Below are 23,581 nucleotides of genomic sequence, written 5' to 3'. Positions count from 1 at the left end.
AAAATCATATGATGAAAGAAGTCAGACCATGAACCCCATTTTTTATCTGTCTCTGATATGGCATTTTACCTGCCATGTAATGTAGATTCTCAATGAATGGTAAATGAATGAAAATCAGCACATTAAAATAATGACCAATTACTGATTCTAATATCTGTTGGCTAATGTATATAACATATTCAGGCTCATTTACAATGAAACAGAGTACACCCAATTCTACCAACTTTTTTTGCCTTATTTACCTTTACAATATTCAATTTTATAACTTCTGAGAGTTATTCCTTACTCTAAATTCATCTACCACCTTCAAAGCTATTCATACATGTTTTATTTTTATGGAATATTTGTGACAAGTTGAAAAAGTATTGATTTATCCATAAACACATGCAAGAAAGGTAATGTTAACCTGACTTCAAAAGGTATACGTGAATATATGGGTGATATATATAATCTCCCCATGTTCCTCTTAATATCTAAATCATGTTAAAGGTTATGATATACATGTAAACACTTATGTACATTCATCTTCTTAATGTTCTGAAAGAAACCAAGTATCAGTCTTTAGGCTTATCTCTCAGCTTAACATAGACAAGTGGCTTTTTCCCCCATTATACTTATCCTAAGTCTTTTTAATGGACATGTGATATGCTAGGCTGTGTCCAAGCTCACCTACAATTTCTTTTCTCAAAAGACAAGGCACATCTGCCACCTGCTCTACTCCGTGTCCCAGCAACAACTGTCGAGCAGCATAAAGATTGATTATCAGTCAAAAACCATTGCACAACACCAGATTTTGGTGGGTTAAGCTTGCTGATCCAGCAAGAGATGGTGTGAAATTTTCAGGAGTGTGTGCCAACATTTTGGTGCTAAAAGAACAGCAGTGCATGTCACAATGAAACACAGCCAAAGATATGCAGACAAAGCAGAGAAGTTTTTTTGTTCTGGACTTGGCTTTAAAAAGGACAAAAGAGAAGACCAAAGTAGGAGGAAATTAGTTTGTACATTAAAAAATCATCCACTAAGCTTAGTCATGTGTATAAAATTGTTATTTTAAGCATATATGTCCAGGAGATTTTCTAAGAAGCACAATTATTGTTTATTTATCTCTTTTACAACACCATTATCACATGAAAGGCAAGTATTTCTTATTAATAAAAATAATCAAGGATCTTAATGAAGTACTCATTAGATAAATATCTGAATATAAAAAACTCATAGAAATATTTACCCACAAAGACCCATGCTTTTATACAAGTAGATGATTCAAAGAATATAAAATAAAAGCAATCATATTTTAAAGTTAAAGTAAAATTTGAAAAAGAATAAATGGGTCTACACTATCCCCTAGGCTGTTTTTACTGAGTATTGCAGCAACAAGTTTCTTTACAAGGATGAAATTATCTTGAATTTCCTTTTGATTTCAGTAAGCTATTTATTTCCTGATAATCAAGTAATATCAAAGGAATAGAAATCCTGTATAATTTCATATAATAACATTAATAAAAGAAGAATTTTCATCACCTCATCTGTAATGAACTCCAGAATTACTTTTCCTCTACTTATGCAATTACTGCCTAGACTTGCCTTTGATTCACCAGCTTTATAGCAGTTGCAAAAAAAAAAAAATTCTAGTAAAATATAAAAAACATAGGAGCATACAGTAGTTAGACATGCTGAATTTTTATGGCAAAGTTCTTATGTCATTTGAATGTGATTAACATACACAACACTTGATAACAGACTCTGGGTAGGACATGCTTAAAATAATATGCTTAGATAGTAACGGTACTTTTATTTTTCTATTAAAATATTTTTCCCAGTAAAGAAAATGTTATTTTTTATTTTAGAAAATCTCCACATTTCTGTAATGTTAGACAATGGTCTAAAAAAAGACCTTACCCACAAATCTGTCTTACAATACATACATACATTACAAAATAAAAATTATTAAGCAGCAGCATTTATCTTATAAAAAAATTTAGGAAAATCACAGGTATGTAAGAATTATATGTTCATTACTGGCCACATTTTCAAAATTATGTTAATGCATCTGAAAAAACGATCAACAGTGTAAATGAAGAAATGATACTTGAAACTTCAAACTATTTTCTGAGAGAATAAATCTAATGAATTAAGTCTGTTGGGTGTCACAGAAACTAAACAGTAAATTCAATAATCTCTGATTTAATTTATTATATTTTCACCATTTAACCTCCTGCAGGCTCCCTAATGTCTATTCAGATCTATATTAAATTAAGCACCAATGCTAATGAAGGGCAATAAACGTGGCTGTCAGTGGATTTTTCTTTCATTAAGCACATTATCCTCTTACTGAGCTGTAAATGCGTAAACATTAGTTTTGTTAAACCATGCAAAAAAGACAGGATGAAAATCATTTTTCAATTGCACCCCTTAAGCAATTTACTGTGTGGGGGTAGGGTAATTTTTTTCTCTTTTTTACCTTTAATTTTTTTGAATGGATCTAAAAAGGGCTCTCCTGCAGAAACATAAATGTCGGCTTCATGGGGTATATCTTCAGGTTCGAGGGCTTCTGTGCCGTCTGCCAAGAACACTCGTCGTGCGGCCATGTTCAGATTCAGCTTTTCTGTGCACTCCTCCAGCAACTAGAAGAAAACAAGAGGTAAGAGACAGTGATTTAGGACAATAAAAGTAACACATTTCCATGAAACAAAAGGTGCTAATGATCAACATAGTAACCATCCAGTCACTTGCCAAGTTAAGTAACTCAAGTAACTTGGCCAAAATAATTATTTTCTAGCAGTTGAAAATACAAATAAAATTTAAATTATAGCACCAAGAATATCTAATGATTTTCTAATTTTAGTGTTTAAATGTTCAGTCAGTATAATAACTACAAGACAGAAAGCTATTTTGTCTGTTTATTCAAGCATAATTCTTATGCATTGATTTAAAAAAGAAAAGTAATGAAAAGCTGTGAAATTTATGTATATGTGGGTAATTTAAAGATTTATATTACTGAAAAAAGATTAACAACATATTTTTCATTTTTTATATGATAAAGAGAGTAAGAGAAGAAATACAGTACTGAAAACTTCTGAACACAAGTTACCAAGGTGATGGTTGATACAGTAACTTTGGCAAAGACTGTTCTAGATCCATTTTTGTAAGCTGTTGCTCTAATCACTCTTGGTTGAAGTTTGTGTCTTTGAGACAATTTATGCCAATTCTGGGCTGACAGGGATTTTAAAGACGAGATTTTCTTAAGTCTAAAGAAAAAAAAATCACAAAAATTGGTGCACATTAATTAGTAAAAACATTAGATAAATATCCTGGATATTTTTACAGATAGAAGACTGAATGATTGTTCCTGTGTATATAAATACTCCTTAAAATAACTTCTTAGCATAAGATTGCTCTACCCATGTAAATATTTAAAAATAATTAAAAACAGTTAATCCAAAATAGTCATATAAGACACATATGTCAGAATAAACCATTTTCATCATTTTATTTATAAAATATCATAACATTCATTTTAAAATTGCATGTATACTTACTATGTTCTGATAGAAAGCAAAAAATAGCAATATGTTTTTTAATGTCATGAAATAGTAAATAGTTAATATTTTCTATAAGGTTATCATGTTTATCAAAGTTTTTTATCTTTTAAAAAAGACCTGAAATATATATAGATTATAACTAAATTTTTTTATTGTAAAGTTAATTTAAATTGCTTTCATTTAAAATTGCTTGGGGGAAGCAAAAGATTTCTAAGTTTGTCTTTAGTCAAAAACAGTTTTAATTCTCAATATTTTCCATGCTAAAGTACATGATAAATGACTAATATAAAAATTTTGACTTTAGTGTTCTCTAGCCCTGTTAATTATTAATGCCACAGAAGCAAACATTTTGAAATAAAAACTTTACATAAATGAAAATCACAATATGTTCATCAATTCAAATAAAAAAATAATGGAAGTACCAGTTTATTCGTTTTTTTGTTTTTACCAACAATTTCTGCCTTCCATAAACAAAACAATAACAGTTTCAATATGAAAACATACACACAAAATGGTTCTACAATAAACTCATTTCAATTTGATTTTTGTTTTTAAATATTGGTTCACTATCAAAAGTATACATTTATAGCTCAAAATACATATCCATTAGCCAAAAATATGTCATGATCCTAGTTTGATTCTGGCTTTGATATTCTTTTCAGTGTTCCCTATTATCCAGGTTGAAGTGTATCTCATGTTTTCCACAAGTGTAATTAGCAGCATTCTACTTCAGTGCTTTCATAGGAAAAAAAATAAACAAAACAAAAACAGAAACAAAACCCTAGAGATGTGTTACATGTTAATGTCTGAAATAGTCAACTGAATCATTATAAATTCTGCTTAAAGGAAAGAGCTTCAACAGTCAGTTAAAAAGAACAGAGAACAGCTTTGATTACCTCAGTTGACCCACAGGAGCACTGACAGGTCTGTTTCTCTTGGATGATGATATAAAACAAGAATTGTTTTTACTGTTTGATTTGTAGCTGTCTAGGTCTGATTTTTCATCATGGCTGTGATCTGATGCTGTTTGATGTGTGGAACAATCTTGAAGTCCTGACCCTTCTGATATTGCCGCTGAATGCAAAAGTCTGTTGGGGCCAAACTGAGGCTGCAAGTAATCTTCAGTAGTTTTAATAACTGCTTTTGCCTGGGATGACTTAAATTCCCTGGGAAAAAAAATAACAATGCATGGAGAATACAGGAAACTGGTTTGTAATCACTTATTAACTACAGTATACTAACAAATTGTATGCTGTATGCTAGAAAACAATACTATACACTTAGTCTTTACCTTGTTTAATCCTTACAATACTCCTGGGAAGTGGGGGGAAAAAACAACTCTTTTTATCCCATTTTACAGATTTAAGATACTAAGCCTCAGAGAGGCTAATTAACTTGCTCAAACTCACATAGTAAGTAAACAGAATGGAAAATTGAAACAAGCCTATCCTAAAATAAAACCATTAAACTTAACTGTTCTACTTTTTAAAGAAGAAAGCTTGTGTAATGCTTGAAATAATGTAAGTAAACATTTTAATTCATTGAGTAGGTATAAATTTTAAATACAAAAAGAATTCATTGAAGGTAAACTTAGTGTGACTCGAATAAAGTTGGTAAGGGCTTAACAGCAGAGGTGGGATTAGGGTAAATGACTCATATTAGTTTGCTCAGGACTGACCTAGCTTTGGTATTTAAAGTCACTCCTCCTGAGAAGTCCTACCATCTCACACAAACCAGGACTATTGGTCACCCTACCTTCTATAAAGCTGGAGTAGTATTTAAATGAACTATTTATTGGTATAATAAAGTGAAAGAAGTTTTAACATATTTGAGAATGTTGAGCTATGTGATCATTAGGTATAAAGAAGAGTCAGTATCCATGTATTACTGGACCTGGGACTATTTTTATACAAAGCAAATCTATCTCTTTCCAATTAGCTAGTTCCCAATTATAAAATAATGTAAGCTTAGTACAGTAAGCTTGGCACAGACAATACCTTCCCTAAGTTTTTTTCAAATGTCATTATAATCAAAATTATATCGTCTAGCCTGCCCTTCTCATTTCACAAATGTGTAAAACTTGCATAAAATGCCTGTTTCCTCTGAAAGAGGGAAAGGTAGTCACATGCTACAGGGAAGACTGTGTGTGTGTGTGTGTGTGTGTGCACGTGCACGTGCTGACCCAGGAGGTAAAATACTGAGATCCCAGCAAATGCAGTTTGTTATTATTGTTATCATCACTTGTTTCTATGCAAGCCAGCCTTCCACTGAGCACAGACAGCACTGGGGAGAAGAGTGGCCATTTCTACAATCTGAGGCTCTACCCAGGTTCAAAACAGTGGCAAACAGTGTCTTGAATAGATCACTAGACTTTAGATTTTGTAAATGTGGACTTCCCTACAGAACATCTGAGCTACTCAGAATTTGAGGGCTGTGGTATGTGACAGTATTCATGTCACGGTGGCAGTGCTTCTGCAGCAACAGCAATGGAGCTGTAAATGGTCACCACGTTCATCCACCTGGAGGAAGGGCAGTGAACAGCCAGAAGGAAAGATATGCAAATCTCATAAACAGTTCCATAAATAGTTACTTAGGGAACAAATTCTCATGTAAAGACAAAAAGGAATTATTTATTTAAATGCAGAATGCAGTTTCTTTTTTTAATGAATACATTTTGTTTATTGTCAAATATTTGACAAATATAACTTTATGCAATAATCCATATACTACCACCACAAAGTGAAAGGTCATTATCTTTCCATATTTCAAAGTTTCAATCATGTACCTTCAATTTAATACATTGTTTTTTTTTCTTTTTTTTTTTTTTTTATGGAGCCCACCAGACCTTGCTTGCTAATCTGCCTTTCTAATTCTTTTGATGGGGCCCACCCAACCTTGTTCTCTAATCTGCCTTTCTGGTTCTTGTTATGGCCTTTACTTTGTCTTTTTAATTTAAGTTTTAAGCCATTTTCCTAGGTTGCTATATATGGCCTTTATAGATTTCACTAGAATGTAATATTTTATCAAGTATATATTGCCTTTCCCAACCTAACTAAGCAGGGGTTGCTCTTTGTTTTTACCGATGTATCTTTTGTTTTCTGGCAACAGCACTGAATCCTTTTGGGAAACTCTCTCCCTTTCCCTCCCCCAACTCCAATGATTCTGATAGGATTAAGACAATAAATTATGTGAGATTTGCCTGGTAAATGGTAAAAAAGATTGAATTGTGTTTCTGGCTTTATTTCATAAACTTTGATGACCAGTATGTACTAGTTCTTATATTCTTCTTACAACAAATGATGTGTTTCCTAGCTATTAGATGTGTGAAAGGACAGTCACAGAACATGGTAAAGCTAACTTGTCTCACATGGGAATTAAACAAACTCTTTAAATTAAAATAATATTGGAACTAAAGATGCTAGGGTAGTTCAGCTTGTGGGGAACAAACATACATTTGAATTTCAGGTGATAGAACTTATTACCAGGATATAGAGAAAGCCAAGGAAATAAAAGCACTCCAGCAGAGCACAAAGAAAATCACAAACTCATTCACTGCTCTCCAGGATATGCAATGATTTCATAACAATGCTAAGAGACTGCTATGTGTTTTGACTCCGCAAATTCATCTCTCCTTCTGTGGTTTCCTGCTTCCTCTTCCTACATCATTATGGCCAAAGCTTCCTCTAACCTCCTCACTTCTCATGGCTTCTACTAACAACTTCCCTTAACGTATTTCCACATTGCTATTCCACGCTACTGTGGAATATGATTGCCTTTATGATACTGTCTTTGTGATTCTGTCTTTATGATTCACATTCATTTCCCCAAAAACTAATTTCATTATATCCAGTACCAGATACCCATGTGGATAGAACCTTCAAGCTAAGTGATACAAGACACTGCAAACCTGTGGATGAAAAAATACACATTAATGTTCCAAAAGCTATGGATGAGGCAGTAGAATGATGTTCAGAGGAGACAAGGTAAGGTGGGCTCTTTAATATCTCCCAAAACTGAAAAACATTAGGCAGGGACCTTGCAAGACTTTTATTAGTATACTAATACTGAGATAAGTAGAGACACTATATATAGATTGAGAAAACACTAAAGGACATTACACAATTTAAATCACTACCAGAAGTCTTTTACACTACATAGCCTATCTACTACTCACAGACTATTCTGATTTTCTGCTTATTTTAATATTAGTCACACATCTAATCAGAAAGAAACATAAGAATATATCATTGTGATTGTAAGCCCAGTCTTTGGACTAGTTGGCCCAGTAGTTGGCTGTCAATGTTGGCCCGAAGACATACAGGTTACATGGTAGGATGGTGCTCTTTGATGCAAAAAAATACCAACATGATAATTTTAACCCCATCATAATAATAAGATCCAAATATTCTATTTTCTGGAAATGGGATTACTTAAATTTAAATTTTCTCATTATTCAATACTGAGGAAATTTAGACAAATTATACAACAGATTCTGATGGCAAATCCAAAGAGAAACTTTAAGAAAAAATATTTTGAGAACAAATTACTTCCTAAATTGGATATTTTAAAGAGGGAAGGAAAAATGGATTAACTTGAATGTGTGTTCTAGTATTTTCTTTTTTAAAAACTACATTTCTGAATTAGTTTATTATCAGTATCAGGTCTATCTTAGCAATTTGAATAATTCTTTAGAAATTAGGTCATATAAAGGACAAGAGGAAATATAGTTATGGGTGTCTATATCTATATGAAATATGTAAATATTTAAGAATTGCATGTGTTTAGGGGGAGATAAAGTAAAATATGCCAAAATCAGTTAATTAGAAACTATAAAACATTAGATAAATGAATCTTTTCAACAAATTTCTACCGATAATAAAATGACTGTAAATGGAAGGTAAATCAAAAGATTAAGCTTTTCTGGTTTTCTCCAATAGTACTATATACCTTGTCTACACTTGGCTTCATATTACAATCAACAGTATTATCAGGGATAGGTCTTATACATTATAGAATTTTGAAACTCCTTTATATCCCAAGCTAGTATGTAAATATGCTTTAATTTCTGAGATTTTCATTAAATCTAATTTACAATTTTTGCTTCACAAAGCAAAAACAAAATAAAGATTTGAAGTGTAGAAGTATAAGAAAATATACTCAGGGAGAAGTACAGAAAAATAAGATAAATAGACCATGATAAGATTTAAGGGTATGACTCTAGTTTTGACAGGAGCAATTTTTCTTCTCATTTTCTGCTTTAATAGCATTAGTAAATCTTAGCAATTTGAGGAAAACTCCTGAAGTGATACTTGTCGATCTCATATCTAAAGACTTCTACTAATTAGTGTTGCTATTGCCTACCTGTAATATCCTTTGTCTTTAACTGCAATACATTGTCTTCCACAGTTCTTACCTGTATACCTTTTTGCCAAGGTATTCACTAAACCAATCTATAACCATTACTGCACATCTTTCAATATGTTTTTAATAAATGATTCTGAACTCATTTGCTTATGTTTTCTAGAGCCCCTTCCATAATGCAATAATTCTTAGTGGAAGAGACAAACATTAACCAGATAGTCACATACATAAATTTCTAATTACTGACTGTGTTTAGTAGTATGAAGGAAAAGTTCTGGTTACTGTGAGGAAGAAATTCAGGGGTTAGAAACACAGAGAAAGACTCCACAAAGCTGTTCAAGTGAGAAAACACATGGGAGGAGTTAACCCCACAAGATTCTAGCCATTCTTTATTCTAAATCATTCCTTCTGGTTGTATTGTTTTGATACTTGAGAGATGTTTGCTTTGTGATTGATATTATTTCAGATGATTTTCTAAAATACCACTCTGCAAGGGTAAGGTAGTTATTTTATATCTTTTACAGTGACAGAGGCTCTCAATTGGAGTTTGATATGCAAGAATTACTGTTTGGTAATTATGATATCATGCCAACGGACTACGGTGGAAGACTGGGTGCCTTGATGATGGATGTGGTATGGCATCATACACCCGAAGAAGTGGGGTCCTATATTTCTGAATCATATACAGTGCTGCAAAACAATGTTACCTTAATTTTAAGATACTATTTTAAAAATGTGCCACAAAAATGCTGCTGAAAAGAAACAAACACAATTTAACAAATAAAATATAAAAAAGTCAAAGCCAAGTAATGTGGGTAATGTTGATTATTTATCTAACACTTATTTTCCCAGTTTTTTCCCTTAGATAAAAAGCCTCAATTATATTCAAGGATTCATCCTTCTTACATGCCCTTTTCCCTTGCAGGAAAGTTGCAGTTAAGTAAACAGCAAAAGAGACAGAAGTCCTCTGGGACAGGATTGTTACCCTAATTAAAAAGAGATAAGTTATCAAACATCCATCTTCAGTTGGAGATTATTGAATGAATACATGATGAATCTTTTGACATGCAGCAGCAGGTGTCATGCAAAAGGAACTAGCTAATATTCTGAGGATGACAGAGTAAAAGATATAGAGTCAGACTCTGATAACACTCTTGAACCACTGAATTTAACCCTGCTATGCAGTTCTTGTTGTGTGAGATGATGAATGTTCCTCATTTAAAAAGTCATTTTCAATTGAGTTTTTTGTTATTTTCTATTCATAGTAGAAACAATCAGTTTTCTACTACCTACATAGAGAAAACCACATTAAATGTACTGGACATTAATAATCTAAATTATGGGGCCTCCCCGGTGGCGCAGCAGTTGAGCACTGAGTTGTGAAGCTGCCCGTGGCCTCTGCAGTGCCAGTTCCATCCCCAGCTGCTCCCCAGCCACTGGAGGAGGGTCCCACATGGCGCACAGACCTCTCCTGCCGCCCGCTGCTCCCCTCAGCAGTGTACTTCGGTCCTTCTGCCTGCTCTGCTCCCCGCTCTGGTTCTGGTGAATTCTCTCACCCTCCCGCGCTTCTGACTGTACCCAGTGCTTGTATAAATAAATAAATAAATCTTTAAAAAAAATAATCTAAATTATGTTTGCGCTACTCTTAGTTTTATTCAAAATCTTTACCAATCATGAATTACTTTTATAATGTTTAAAACATAAACTAATATCTTTTAGTTAATGAGAAATATTTAACCAGAAATTTCAGCATAAAGCATAAAATGACATGAACTTTTTATATCCCTCCTTTTCAAAACACAAAGTAACCTTGTTAAGTTTAGATTTCTATGGCAGAAATCTGCATATGGTATAATTCTATTCATAAGTAGGAAGTGTGGCTACTTTGACAGATCATGGTTCAATAACAAACATGCAGGTCTAAGTTACCACACAGTTTAGATGAGAATTCAACAGCAGGATAATGACAGTTGCCAAGAATTTGTACTTGCTGTTGTTTCATACCAGTATTGCCTGTCAAATTGTCTCTTTTTCTTACATGGAAGCCATAGAATTTTTATGGATAGCAATTACTTATAATATACAATGAAGTACATCAAAAATAACAACCACTCTTTAATCCCTCATTATTTAGTAGTCTCTGCTAAATGAAGTCAACCATTTTCATCTCAATTATTTATTTATATTATATAGTTGACAAGCATCATGTCTCATCTTTATATTCTTACGGCAATTAAAACCTTCATAAAGAATAGAGGATTTGGGCCTCCCTGGTGGCACAAGGGGTTAAGTCTCAGCACTATGAAGCCATTCACATCCACTGCAGCACAAGTTCAATCCCTGGCCAGGAGCTAATCCACATGACACGGCAGACCTCTCCTGTCTTGCCCACTGCTCCCCTCAGCAGTGTATTTCAGTAGATCTGCCTGTTCTGCTCTCCTCTCTATCTCTGGTGATTTCTCTCATCCCCCACACCACTGGCCTACACCCCAGGTCTTGTATGCTTAAATACATAAATCTTAAAAAAAAATTGAGGATTTTTTAAAATATTTTCATTTGTGAAACTTATCTTTATCCCATGACCACTTTAATGGTAATTAAACTCTAATTAGAATAAATTCATGTAAGAAAATGTAAACACAAAGGAAAGTGACCGTAAATACATTAAATAATAATTACCAGTTTACTGAAATGCAACCAATAAAAGAAATAATCCCAAATATGTTTGATGAATATAAACTTTATAAAATCTCTGGAGTACACAAAGCATGAAGAATTCATTAAACTTTATCATTCCTTTTCTCCAAGTTGATGAAATGAATAACCAATGAAGATATAAATAGCCTTCTACAATTGCTAGATTTTCTAATGAAATGTGATGTAAACATCATAAAAACTGAATTATAAAGGTGATGATAATAAAAAGTGAATGATTCTCCAAAATTTTATTTCCAGCACCATAAGAAAATATGTCTAATTTGGTAAGGGTATTCCAATTGCAGAACAATTTCAAGTTATTTTACAACAGATAATGTCAAATTTTTACTTACAACTCAATGACTATATAATAACCATGTATTCAAAAATACAAACACACACACACTATAAGAGATATTCAATGTTTGTTAAATTGAACTTGTTTGCCTTTGTAAATAAAGAATATTCTGAATAAGAAGAACAATTTCTAAGATTTCAGGATAGGACTGAAGTCATAAATCATTCCACCCAAAGGGAAGAAAAAGAATACTTGTGCTATGCAAAAGTACAAAGGAATAAAAATAAGGCACATCTTAAATCTAAAATTGAGGGAGATTATAAATATCACATACATCTTTTCCAGGAAATTTAAATTTTCAAAAAGAAACAGTAGTCTAGTCTTTTAACCATTAAAAGGAAATATTTTTAAAATTTAGCTCTGTAGAGATTTTTTTAAAGCTTGAAGGAAAGCTCTTAAAAGATTACGAGATAGGAAAATAATTTGTTGGATAACAGAAGTCAAAAACAGTGAAGGTATTCCCTCATTTCCTTCAGTATTGCCGTCTCCCCCTCACTCTTTTCCATTGCCCGTCCCATGGTACAAGGAAACAGAGATCATCTTGAGAATAATGAAATTACTAAACTTAAAGTGTTCTTAGAAAAGGTTATATAACCAAATGTTTGTATTTCATTCCAACTAAAGAGATTGAAGATAACTAAAATATCATTAAAAAGGCAAATGACTTGATAAGGTGCCATTAGTCTCCTTAAAAACAAGACTTGTCCGAGAAAAAGCAAAATCCAGATAATCTTTAAGAAAAAAATTGTTGTTAATTAACTTTTTTTAAAGATTTATTTATTTATTATACAAGCACTGGGTACAGTCAGAAGCGCAGGAGGGTGAGAGAATTCACCAGAGTCAGAGGGGAGAGCAGAACAGGCAGACTGACAAAGAAATACACTGCTGAGGGGAGCAGCGGATGCGGCAGGAGAGATCTGTCGCGCCAAGTGGTACCCTCGCCAGGGGCTGGGGATCGAACTGGCGCTGCAGAGGCTGCGGGCAGCTTCGCAGCCCAGCACTCAACCGCTGCGCCACCAGGGGAGGCCCTGTTAATTAACTTTTAAAACTGATTTAAATCCTCATTTAACAAATTTGCCTCCTCAGGATTAAACTACAAGAGTGGTAACACAGTCAGCTGTTGACAAGATTTTAAAATATACTATAAGTTTCTATTATAAAAATCATGAAATTATAATCTTAGAGGATCATCGGTTAGAAAAAAATTAAAACAATACATATTATATGTGGGATAAAAAGAGAGATTGATTAGATTTTCTTAAGTTTAAAATGTAACTGTAATTTAGCAATCTTTCACTTAGCATTCAGAGGTACCATTATAAACATGGCAGAATTTCCCAGGATACCTATTACCAATAAATAATAGCGTCTGCCAGTCATCTTGCAAAGGCTGGTGTCCTGTTCCAGATCACCTAGGAATTCATCAGACTACAGCTGGGTAGGAAAAGATTTCTTTTGTGCTTATTTCCCAAGTAGTCACTTCTTGTGACTACTTCTTTTCCAGTCATCTGACCTCCAGTTGGGGAGTTATAAAATAGAAGAATCAGACTTCCTGGCACAATATGTTAAAATCATTACACTGTTAGTGGATAGTTTTTCTGTTGGGGGAAGGATTCTGGCACAACAGTTTTCACTCTTTTACAAACAAATGTAGCATAGAGAATAGCAGAGAAATATACTTAAGAAAAAAGAACAGCGAATAATGTAAATATATTAAAGAGTAAATTAGCCTCAGATAATAAGAGGAACATGAAGTAATAAGTATTGTTGCAATGAATGGATTTAATATACGTGGGCATATTTTGTGATTAGAAAAGAGCTGTCTCCATGATATAAGGGTCAACAAATAGATAATATTTTAGTAATTCATATAAAAAGATTCCAAAATGGTGGGAGAAAGGTAAGAAAAACAAGAATGAAAGTATAGAAGTTTTAACTTCAGTTAGGTGGAAAATGTCTTTACTCTTACAGAAAATTGCCTCTTTCTGATACTCATACCAATTTCAGTGAATATTAGATCACCATTAGCCTTTATGAACTTCATCCCTTTCATGTTGAAACTCATTTTCTTGAAATTCATCATTTACTTCATTTTCATGGACATTGTGTTTTGCCAGTCAATTGCCAAGAAAAGGCTTACTTCATTTTCTAGGTACATCATAATCAAGAAGATGGCACAGGGAATTGTCACAGAAAACAAGTTAGGAGTCAGACAAAGAAATAAAAGAAGCACACTGAAATATATTTTTAAAAAGGTTACAGGAAAGTGTCACATGAAAAGACTGACTGACATATTTTTAAAAGGACTAATGAAGCCAGACTTAGAGACTCAGAATCAAAGTAAGAAAATTAGAGAAAAAAAAACAAAAACAGAAAGAAACAATCAAATGAAAGTACAATTAACTCTAATGGGAAAAAAATGAAGTATCTAAAATGAACAAAATAGGTGAAATAAAAAATGAATTTAGTATCACCGTCAAAAGGAAAACTGGTAAAAATAAATTTAAAAGGTAATAAAAACATGCAAATATACATTACATTGTAATTGGCACTTGTACAAAGGAATACTTAAAATTTTATTTAGATAATCTTTCCCACCGTCTTATTGGGAAGAATTGTATAAGTAACTCATGCCTCTGCAATATAACTAAAATGTAACGATTTTCTAAGAAAATATCTAGTCATATAGCAAGTACACTGTGTAAATAATCTCACAGATGGCTAATATACATTCGGAGTTCAGAGAAATAATGCAAAACAGAGATTAGATGGAAGTCTACATTTCACTTTCATTTAAACTTAGTCTCTCTCTCTCTCACACACACAAACACACACACACACACACACACTCTCACTCAAACTATGTCAGAAACAGATATGGCCTGGCATTTTTATATGGAGATTAACCTCATCCCAAATTTATGAATATTACCTTTTATGCCTTTATAGTCTCCATATTTTATTATAAAAACTATGGCATCACATTTAGCCAGCCAATAGTTTATCAGTAGTTTATCAAAACCTGAAAGATACTTTTTAGTTCTTTCACTTTTTATTTGTTTATTATTTTTTTAAGATTTATTTATTTATGCATACAAGAGCTGGGATACAGGCCAGAGACTTGGGGGGGTGACAGGATTCACCAGAGACAGAGTAGGGAACAGAAAAGGCAGACTGACGTGGGCGAGACAGGAGAGGTCTGCTTTGCCATGTGGGTTTCTCTCTGGCTGGCAAGGGATGAACTTGTGCTGCAGAGGCTGCGGATTGCGTCATAGTGTGTTGCTTAATTCCTTGGGCCACCAGGGAGGCCCTCTTTCACTTTCTAATAGAAAAAAGGTACAGGAAAAATACATGTTCCTCTTTTTTAATGCTTCTGAAAAGCACTGTGGAATACAGTTGTTTTAGGGTTCTGGCTATGGAGTTAGATCCATTAGAGATCAAACCACGCTTTCTCTACTTACCAGCTGTGTGATCTTAGTCAAGCTAATTAACTTCTCTAGGTATTTGTTTCCTCATAGGTAAAATGGAAATGATTAAAATATTATCTGTCTTACATTCCTCCCAGTGTTGTTTTGAGAAATAAACAGATAAAATGAGGGTTATAGCAAAGATTATCTGTCTTGCCACATTTACAATTAACATTATGCTACCTATCCAGAACCAAGGGATAATTTATGTTTATTGCATCATCCATCTTTTTTTCTTCCTTTGAAATAGAAAAAATTGAAGACTCAGGCTAAACAACCTTCATAGCCCAGCATATCTCCACAGTATTATTGATATCTTCATTAAATAATGAACATTTACATGGACAACTATCTAGAAGCATTTTTACTTTCTTCAGAATTCAGTTTAAGCTACTGAGAGAATATTCTTACCTCATTAAGTCACTTGAATTATATTTGTAAATTGGATCCATCATACATCCATTTAAAGTGTCTTCAGTGTTGCTTTGCTGTGATATCTCTGTAGCTTTCATCAAGGGTGATAAAGAAGATTGAGAAAGTGATACTCTGTGATCTTCGGTTTCTATTTTTGCCATTTTTCAACTAAGAATGAAAAAGAATAATATTTAAAGTGCAAAATCCTGGTAATAGGCAACATTTACAGTTATAAATTGAGGCTGGACATTAATCACAATTTACTTCTACATGTTCTGGACCTTGCGGCAGTTACTAAATGTGAAATCTCAATAGAAATGAGCAGAGATGAGAGCCTAAATGAAGACAAAATTATGAATCTAATTCTTTAGTATAATCCTACTTAAAAAAGAAAAAATTATAATTTGTTGTAAAGTATTTTAATTCTTGCAGTTTGTTAGAAAATCATTTATCATACACACAAACGCACATGAGGAATATGTTGCTGAAAAGAACATGCCAATGGTTTGTTTTTCTGTCTTTCATTCCATCCTCTTTGGGAACACACCTTATAATATAGGTTGAAGTCTGGGTGTGTAATATCTGCCATTTTTTTTTCCCTCAGGATCACTTTGGCTCTTTGGGGTCTTTTGTGGTTTCACACAAATTTCAGTAAAGTTTATTCTACTTCCATGAAAAATTCCATAGACCTTTTGATAGGGATTCCATTAAGTCTGTGTTTTACTTAAAGTAAGATGTTCATTTTAATAACACTAATTCTTCTAATCCATGAACATGGAATATCTTTTCATATTATTTATGTCTTCTATTTCTTTTAATAATGCCTGATCTGTGTCAAGTTTATTCCTAAGGACTTTGCTTTGATGTGATTTTTAAGTGGGATTTTTTTTATTTATTCCTTTTCTAGTTAATTTTTTGCATGTAGAAACGTGACAGATTTTTTTGGACATTGATTTGATAACCCACCGCTTTACTGATTTGTTGCTTTTAATAGTTTTTTTAGTGAAGTCTTCTCTTTTCAAATTTGGGTTTCTTTTGTATCTTTCTCTTGTCTAGTTGCTCTGGTGAGGATTTCCAATACTATGTGTAATAGTCGCAGTATGAGTTGACATCTTTTCTTATACCTGATCTTAGAGGAAAAGTTACCTTTTTTTCCACCAATGAGTTTGATGTTTGCTGTGGGTTTGTCATATTTGGCCTATCTATTTATTGAGAATTTTTACATAAAGGGGTATTGACTTTTCTCAAATGGTCTCTGCCTCTAATGACATGATTATATGATTTTCATCTTTCCTTTTGTTGATGTGAATTACATTGACTGATATGCTTATGTTGAACCATCCTTGTATTCCTGGAATAACTCCCACTTGGTCATGGTGCATAATCTTTTTAATATATTGTTGATTTTGTTGAGTTTTAAATATTTGTTTATGAGGGATACTGATATATAGTTTGTTGTGTGTGGGGCAGGGTGTGTGTGTGTGTGTGTTTATAGACCTTGTCTGGTTTTGGTATGAGAATAAAACTGGCCCCATAAAATATGTTTTGAAGGATTCCCTCTTCCTCAATTTTTTGGAAGAGTTTGAGGAGGAAAGTTATTAGGCAATCTTTGATGGTTTGGTAAAACTCACTAATGAAACTGCCTGTTGCTGGCTTTTGCTTCTGGGGAGGTTTCTGATTACTGTTTTAATTCCCTTATGTATGATAGTTTTATTCAGATTTTCTATTTCTTCTGATTCAGCCTGAAAAGAGTGGATGATTCTAAGAAATTGTCCGTTTCTTCTATATTATCTAACTCATTAGCATAAAATTATACTTGGTAGCCCGTTGTTTTATTTTAAAATGTAAACATATTGTATACCAGAAATAATCTTTTCCAACTATTTAAACTTAAAATTGAAAATTTAAATGTGAACTTAAAACGTGAAAAACAGTATATACTTTTCAAAATCCTTTTAGAGAGCATATGAGGAAAAAATACCTTAAGGTAGCCTTTCAAGACAAGAGGTACCTCTGACCTCAGCTTTAAGTATGAAGAGAATTTAACTGAGACAGTAATGAAACAAATTCCCTTCTATTCATCTCTACAGGTAAAATGGGATTCAGTTTTCCTGGGTTTGCCTAGGAAGAGCCCATTCTAGAGATGAGAGACAGGGGCTCATAATTCCTTTAGTGTGGATCAGTCACTGAGTGAGTTACCATAATTTAACACTGCCTTCAAAGTTTGATTTAGCTCCCTAAATTATATAGTGATTATCAGATGCATTAGTTCAAAATCCAAGATTATTAAGGAGGGTTGCAGAAGTTAAAAGCGAAGAGTACTGTCATGTGGGAATTTATGTTGATATAATGCTAGTCACTGGGAACATCAGCAAGCAATAAAGTTAACATGTCTAGGATAGAAAGTCTGTGGCAGGATCACACTATTTGACTCCTGAAATATATCCACATAATCTGTTCTCTCTGCCCATATCAGTTTTCTACATGCTGCTGTGTTAAAGGACAAGAGTTATTTGACCCAGTGGTCCGGACAGAAGGTACTAGGGATCAATAACACATACTTCCTAGTGAGAGAAAAAGGCAGGTATATGTGGCCAAAGCTGTAGCCTGCCAAGAAATTTGGCTTTTATTTGCATTTCTTGGTCACAGTATAGTGGGATCCTGGATGTCATCAGTAAGTGGCCAATTCAGGGATATATAGCTATCAACCCAGAAGTGGCAAGATCATGACTTAGTTGTCCTAACTTTCTTTCTTTTTTTTTTTTTTTTATAGAGGCATGTTTTATTTATTTATTTTTATTTGTTTGTTTGTTTATACAAGCACTGGGTACAGTCAGAAACGCGGGAGGGTGAGAGAATTCACCAGAGCCAGAGTAGGGAGCAGAGCAGGCAGAAGGACCGAAGTACACTGCTGAGGGGAGCAGCGGGCGGCAGGAGAGGTCTGCACGCCATGTGGGATCCTCCTCCGGTGGCCGGGGAGCAGCCGGGGATCGAACCGGCGCCGCGGAGGCCGCGGGCAGCTTCGCAACCCAGCGTTCAACCGCTGCGCCACCGGGGAGGCCCTTTCTTTCTTTTTTTTAAGATTTTATTTTATTTTTATACAAGAACTGGGATACAGGCCAGAGGTGCAGGAGGGTGAAAGGATTCAACAGAGACAGAGCGGGGTATAGAACAGGCAGACAGACCAAAGCACACTGCTGAAGGGAGCAGCAGACAAGATAGGAGTGGTCTGTCCCACCATGTGGGCTTCTCCCTGGCCGGCCAGGAATCGAACCGGCGTTGCAGCGGCTGCAGACAGCTTCACAGCACTGCGCTCAACCCGCTGTGCCACCAGGGAGGCCCTGTTCTAACTTTCTATGTAATAAACACTTGTCTAGTCTATCATATATTCTATTTATCTTGGTATGTTTTATAGGTTACCGGCTTATTTACAACATATATTTAGTACATCTTCTCAATTCTTCTGTTCCTCAAATTACTAGCTTACTCATATCTATACATAACATATTCTACAAATTTCACCTATATCTTATAAGCTTACTTCCAATATTCAACATTTTTCTTAGTTTCATCACTTTATTTTATATAACATAATTGAAGATTCAAACTCACATTACATGGTACCTGGAGACATGGGAGGCAGAGGAAAGCATACATGTGGGAGAAAGATGCAAGTGAAGATAACATGTCTGAGACTACCACCATCCTAATGTACTTTAGGTGTAATTATAGGAAGGTTCCAAAATATAAAGTTAACATACTAAAACCAACCATGAACCAATGGAATCTGAAATTTAAAAAAGCATTACCATTTACAATGGCACTCAGAAAAAGAGAAATACTAAGGCATAAAACCTAACAATATATGTACAAAATCTACTTGAAAAAAACTACAAAATTGATAAACCAAAAGAACTACATAAATGAAGAGATATTCCATGTTCCTGAATAGGAAATGTCAATGTGGCCATGATATATCAGTTCTTTGCAACTAGATCTATAGATTCAATGCAATCCCCATCAAAATTCCAGTTAGTTATTTTGAGGACATTGACAAACTGATAATAGCCAACACATTATTGAAAAAGAACAAAGTCAGAAGATTGACACTACCAGACTTCAAGACTTTATTATAAAGCTATAGTAATCAAGACAATGTGGTATTGGAAAAAGAGCAGACAAATAGGAGAATGGAACACAACAGAGAATTCAGGGATAAATCTACATAAATACAGTCAACTGATCTTTGACAAAGGAGAAAGGCGAACAATGGTTTAAAGGTAGTCTCTTCGGACCTCCCCGGTGGCGCAGTGGTTGAGCGCTGGGTTGCGAAGCTGTTCGCAGCCTCTGCAGCACCGGTTCAATCCCCAGCCACCGGGCAAGGGTCCCACATGGCGAGCAGACTTCTCCTGCCGCCCGCTGCTCCCCTCAGCAGTGTACTTCGGTCCTTCTGCCTGCTCTGCTCCCCGCTCTGGCTCTGGTGAATTCCCTCACCCTCCCGTGCTTCTGACTGTACCCAGTGCTTGTATAAATAAATAAATATATCTTTAAAAAATAATAAATAAAGGTAGTCTCTTTAATGAATGGTGCTGGGACAATCGGATATATTATAAACACGCAAAAAAAAAAATCTAAATACAAACCTTACACCCTTCAGAAAAATTAACTCAAAAATCACTTACAGACTAAGCTGTTAAAATTTCTGAACACAAGAAAAAACATAGATGACCTTGGGTATGACAATGACTTTTTAGGTAAAATACCAAAGGCACACTCCATGAAATCATTAATAAGTTGGACTTCATTGAAATCAAAAGTATCTGCTATGTGGGAGCCAATGTCAAAAGTTTGAGAAGAGAAGGGACAAACAGGGAGAAAATATTTGCAAAAGAAATGTCTGATAAAGGACAAACAAGGCAGAATTTTAGAAGTCAACAATAATAAAACAAACGACCCAGTAAAAACATGGGCCAAAGACCTTAACTGACACCTCACTAATTTCCCTGAAGGGTGACCATTCAATTCAGGGAAGGATGACTCTTGGTTTCTTCATTAAATCTACATCTCTGTGGCCCTCCAAGGGTGTTTTCCCTATTAACACTTGACTAATTCCTGAAATGGTCATCCATACTTCAATCACCAAATATTTTCTGTATGCCAACTATGTACAGACTTTAAAAAAAGACAATAGATTCAATGTTGTATAACACAATATTGTTCCTCCATTATAATGGAGGAATTTTAATGAATGCAAACACGATTTTAATTTCTTACTACAAATAATTTGAATGATAACTGAGTGATGCACTTCTGGATAACTTGGTATGTCCACATTATCCACAACAGAAATGTCAACATAAAATCCAAATGAAGAGTACAAAAATATAATCTTTTATAATCTCCTACCCTTGGAGTTAGACACCAGTGTAATTTTTGAGTATTTGTTTTCAGACTTTCATTCTTGACTTTATAGAACTATAATTCTTTCGTAAAACAAAAGTGTGACCATATTAATGATTGTTTATACATAACGGTGTTCACTTAATGGTACTATTCCGATGTTATTAAATATTTGTTGAGAATATAATTTTTTTATTATTTGTTAATAACCTAGGTAGTTAAAAATGTTTCTGAAATGTTTCTTTTGTAAAAAAGCTATTGTTTTTGCAAACACACCCCCGACCATACCATTGACTATTGCCTTAGGAAGTTGTAGAAATTAAATTACCACATCAAAGTGTATGAACAACTTCAAGGCATGTGATGCATATTTCCATATTGAATTGCTTTTTAGAAATGTACCAATTTCTAAAACAACCATAAATATTATATTAAAGTCCCTCTACCAGTATTTCTTAACCTTGCTCATTTTATAATAATTTCCCAACTGGTAATGAAAATTTAATTTTTAATTTACTATTATTTACAATTTTTCTTCATATTCTTGAAGGAGGAATTTCAAGGGACAGTGAGGATCATAAATTATCTTAATTCAATTTAGAAAGTCACTTAATTTAAAGAAATTCCTAAAATATAGTATATGTTAAACTTCTAGATATTTTAAAGATAACTGAGTTCAAAATATCTAATTAGCCCAATGCCCCTTTTCCTATATACTTACGATTACATATCCAATTATCTTGAAAAAAGGCAATTAAAATTACTATTAATAATCATAATACCAGGACATGTTATAATTCATTTGATAATTACATTTCCCACAAAGATACTGTCAACATAAACTGTGAAACTGTGGATCCATCCTGTTTACAAGTATCAGAGACAATATGCTCACTATTCTGTTGTACTTAAGTGTTGTGTTGCAGTTTTTCTTAACAGGTAATACGTGACATGAAACATTTCTGATTTTATGTTCATAATTTCCATTCTGATGCTTAACTTTAAGAAATTATATTTATGTATCACCTATCTCAGAAAACAATTTAAAAATTAAACTAATATATAAAATAGCAACTACCTGTCTTTCATTTCAATATAAAATATAAATCTTTTGTTCATAAATATTTAAGAATCATCTTCAATCAGAAATGCAAACTATTTATACTTTTTATTTGTGTATAGCATTAAGCATTTTGTGCAAGAGCTCATTTTTTATACTTTCAAAAATTTTCTATAAATCAAAATGTTAAGTCAAAGAAAAACTACCTTGTGAGTTTTAAAGACTCATTATATCTATTCTTCATTCTGATTTTTATAACAAGGAAAAATATAGTTATTTTTATATAAAAACATATCACAGGAAAATACCATTTAAGGCAGGCTGAAGTTTACACTATTTATTGTTATTTTTCTTCAAGTATATATATATTAGAATAAATATTTTTCTAAACACCATAGTAAGTACAATACATGGTTCTGGCATATTTATTTTTTTGAAAAGGTGCTCTGAATCTTAGACAACATAAATACTAGGCAGTGTGGTTGTTGCCATAGTAACAAGTAAATAGGAGCATTAAAATACATGCAATTTTTCAAATGTATACACTTTTTCATAAACATGCACATTTTAGAGGTAAAATATTATCCAACCCTTGCTTTAGCTCCCCTTTTAGACAGAAACACCTACTTCTTTAGAAATAAAAGAGTATCATGAGCAATGGAGCAGGCTTTAAAATTTTAAAATACAATTATGGGAAATATTAAGGTTTTTATGTGAATTTTCCAAAATGAAGAAACAAACCAAAAAAAAAAAAAAACCCTTCTTTTATTCTATGTAACTTTAATGGTCTGTTCTTCCGGTAAGGGTAAAAATGCACATATTTCTTTACCTCCAAAATATGAAATACCCTTTTTCCCCCATAATTTTGTTATTCCCGCGCATTATATGTAGCACTTGGCCATGGAAAGCTGAAAGTCTTGTTCATCATAAAGAAACACAGAAAGTTTAATGCTAACCCAGGAGCTACTAACTGAATATTAAATGATCAAACATCCTTATGTCAATGTGTTAATTGGAATTCAAAGAATTCTTTTATTTCTCCTTTCCCCTTACAGGTACCCTGGAAGACACAGGATATACAATGACAAAGTGTTCTAAATTTTATACTTACAGCTTAAAAAGAGCTTAACATACATTTTACAGGGCTGGAGAAGGGAGCAGTTCTATAAGCTATGATGTGAAGTTTGAAACCTACTGAAAGGTATTTATAAGTCAATCACACAGATTGGGAAAGTTGCTCAACTTTACTGGGAAACAAATTCTTTATATCTGAACACATAAA

General features: G+C 33.4%; 1 protein-coding gene across 1 annotated transcript in view; it reads right to left on the bottom strand.

Moving 5' to 3' along the window:
- The window catches only part of DCDC1 (doublecortin domain containing 1), a 333,033-nt gene that overhangs the window by 301,622 nt on the left and 7,830 nt on the right, over window positions 1-23,581 (bottom strand). Inside the window, exons 3-6 of the mRNA XM_054699296.1 lie at window positions 15,837-16,007; window positions 4,439-4,708; window positions 3,092-3,248; window positions 2,462-2,624 (exon numbers count right to left, since the gene is read on the bottom strand). Of these exons, the coding sequence (XP_054555271.1) occupies window positions 2,462-2,624; window positions 3,092-3,248; window positions 4,439-4,708; window positions 15,837-16,000 (754 nt within the window). The 5' untranslated portion in view covers window positions 16,001-16,007. The remainder of the gene's footprint in view (window positions 1-2,461; window positions 2,625-3,091; window positions 3,249-4,438; window positions 4,709-15,836; window positions 16,008-23,581) is intronic.

The sequence above is a fragment of the Talpa occidentalis genome, unplaced genomic scaffold, assembly GCF_014898055.3.
Source record: "Talpa occidentalis isolate TD23 unplaced genomic scaffold, MPIMG_talOcc4v2.1 talOcc4.3, whole genome shotgun sequence".
Taxonomy (NCBI): Eukaryota; Metazoa; Chordata; class Mammalia; order Eulipotyphla; family Talpidae; genus Talpa; species Talpa occidentalis.
The sequence above is the reverse complement of the archived record's forward strand: the minus strand, read 5'-3'. Positions and strand labels throughout refer to the sequence as shown.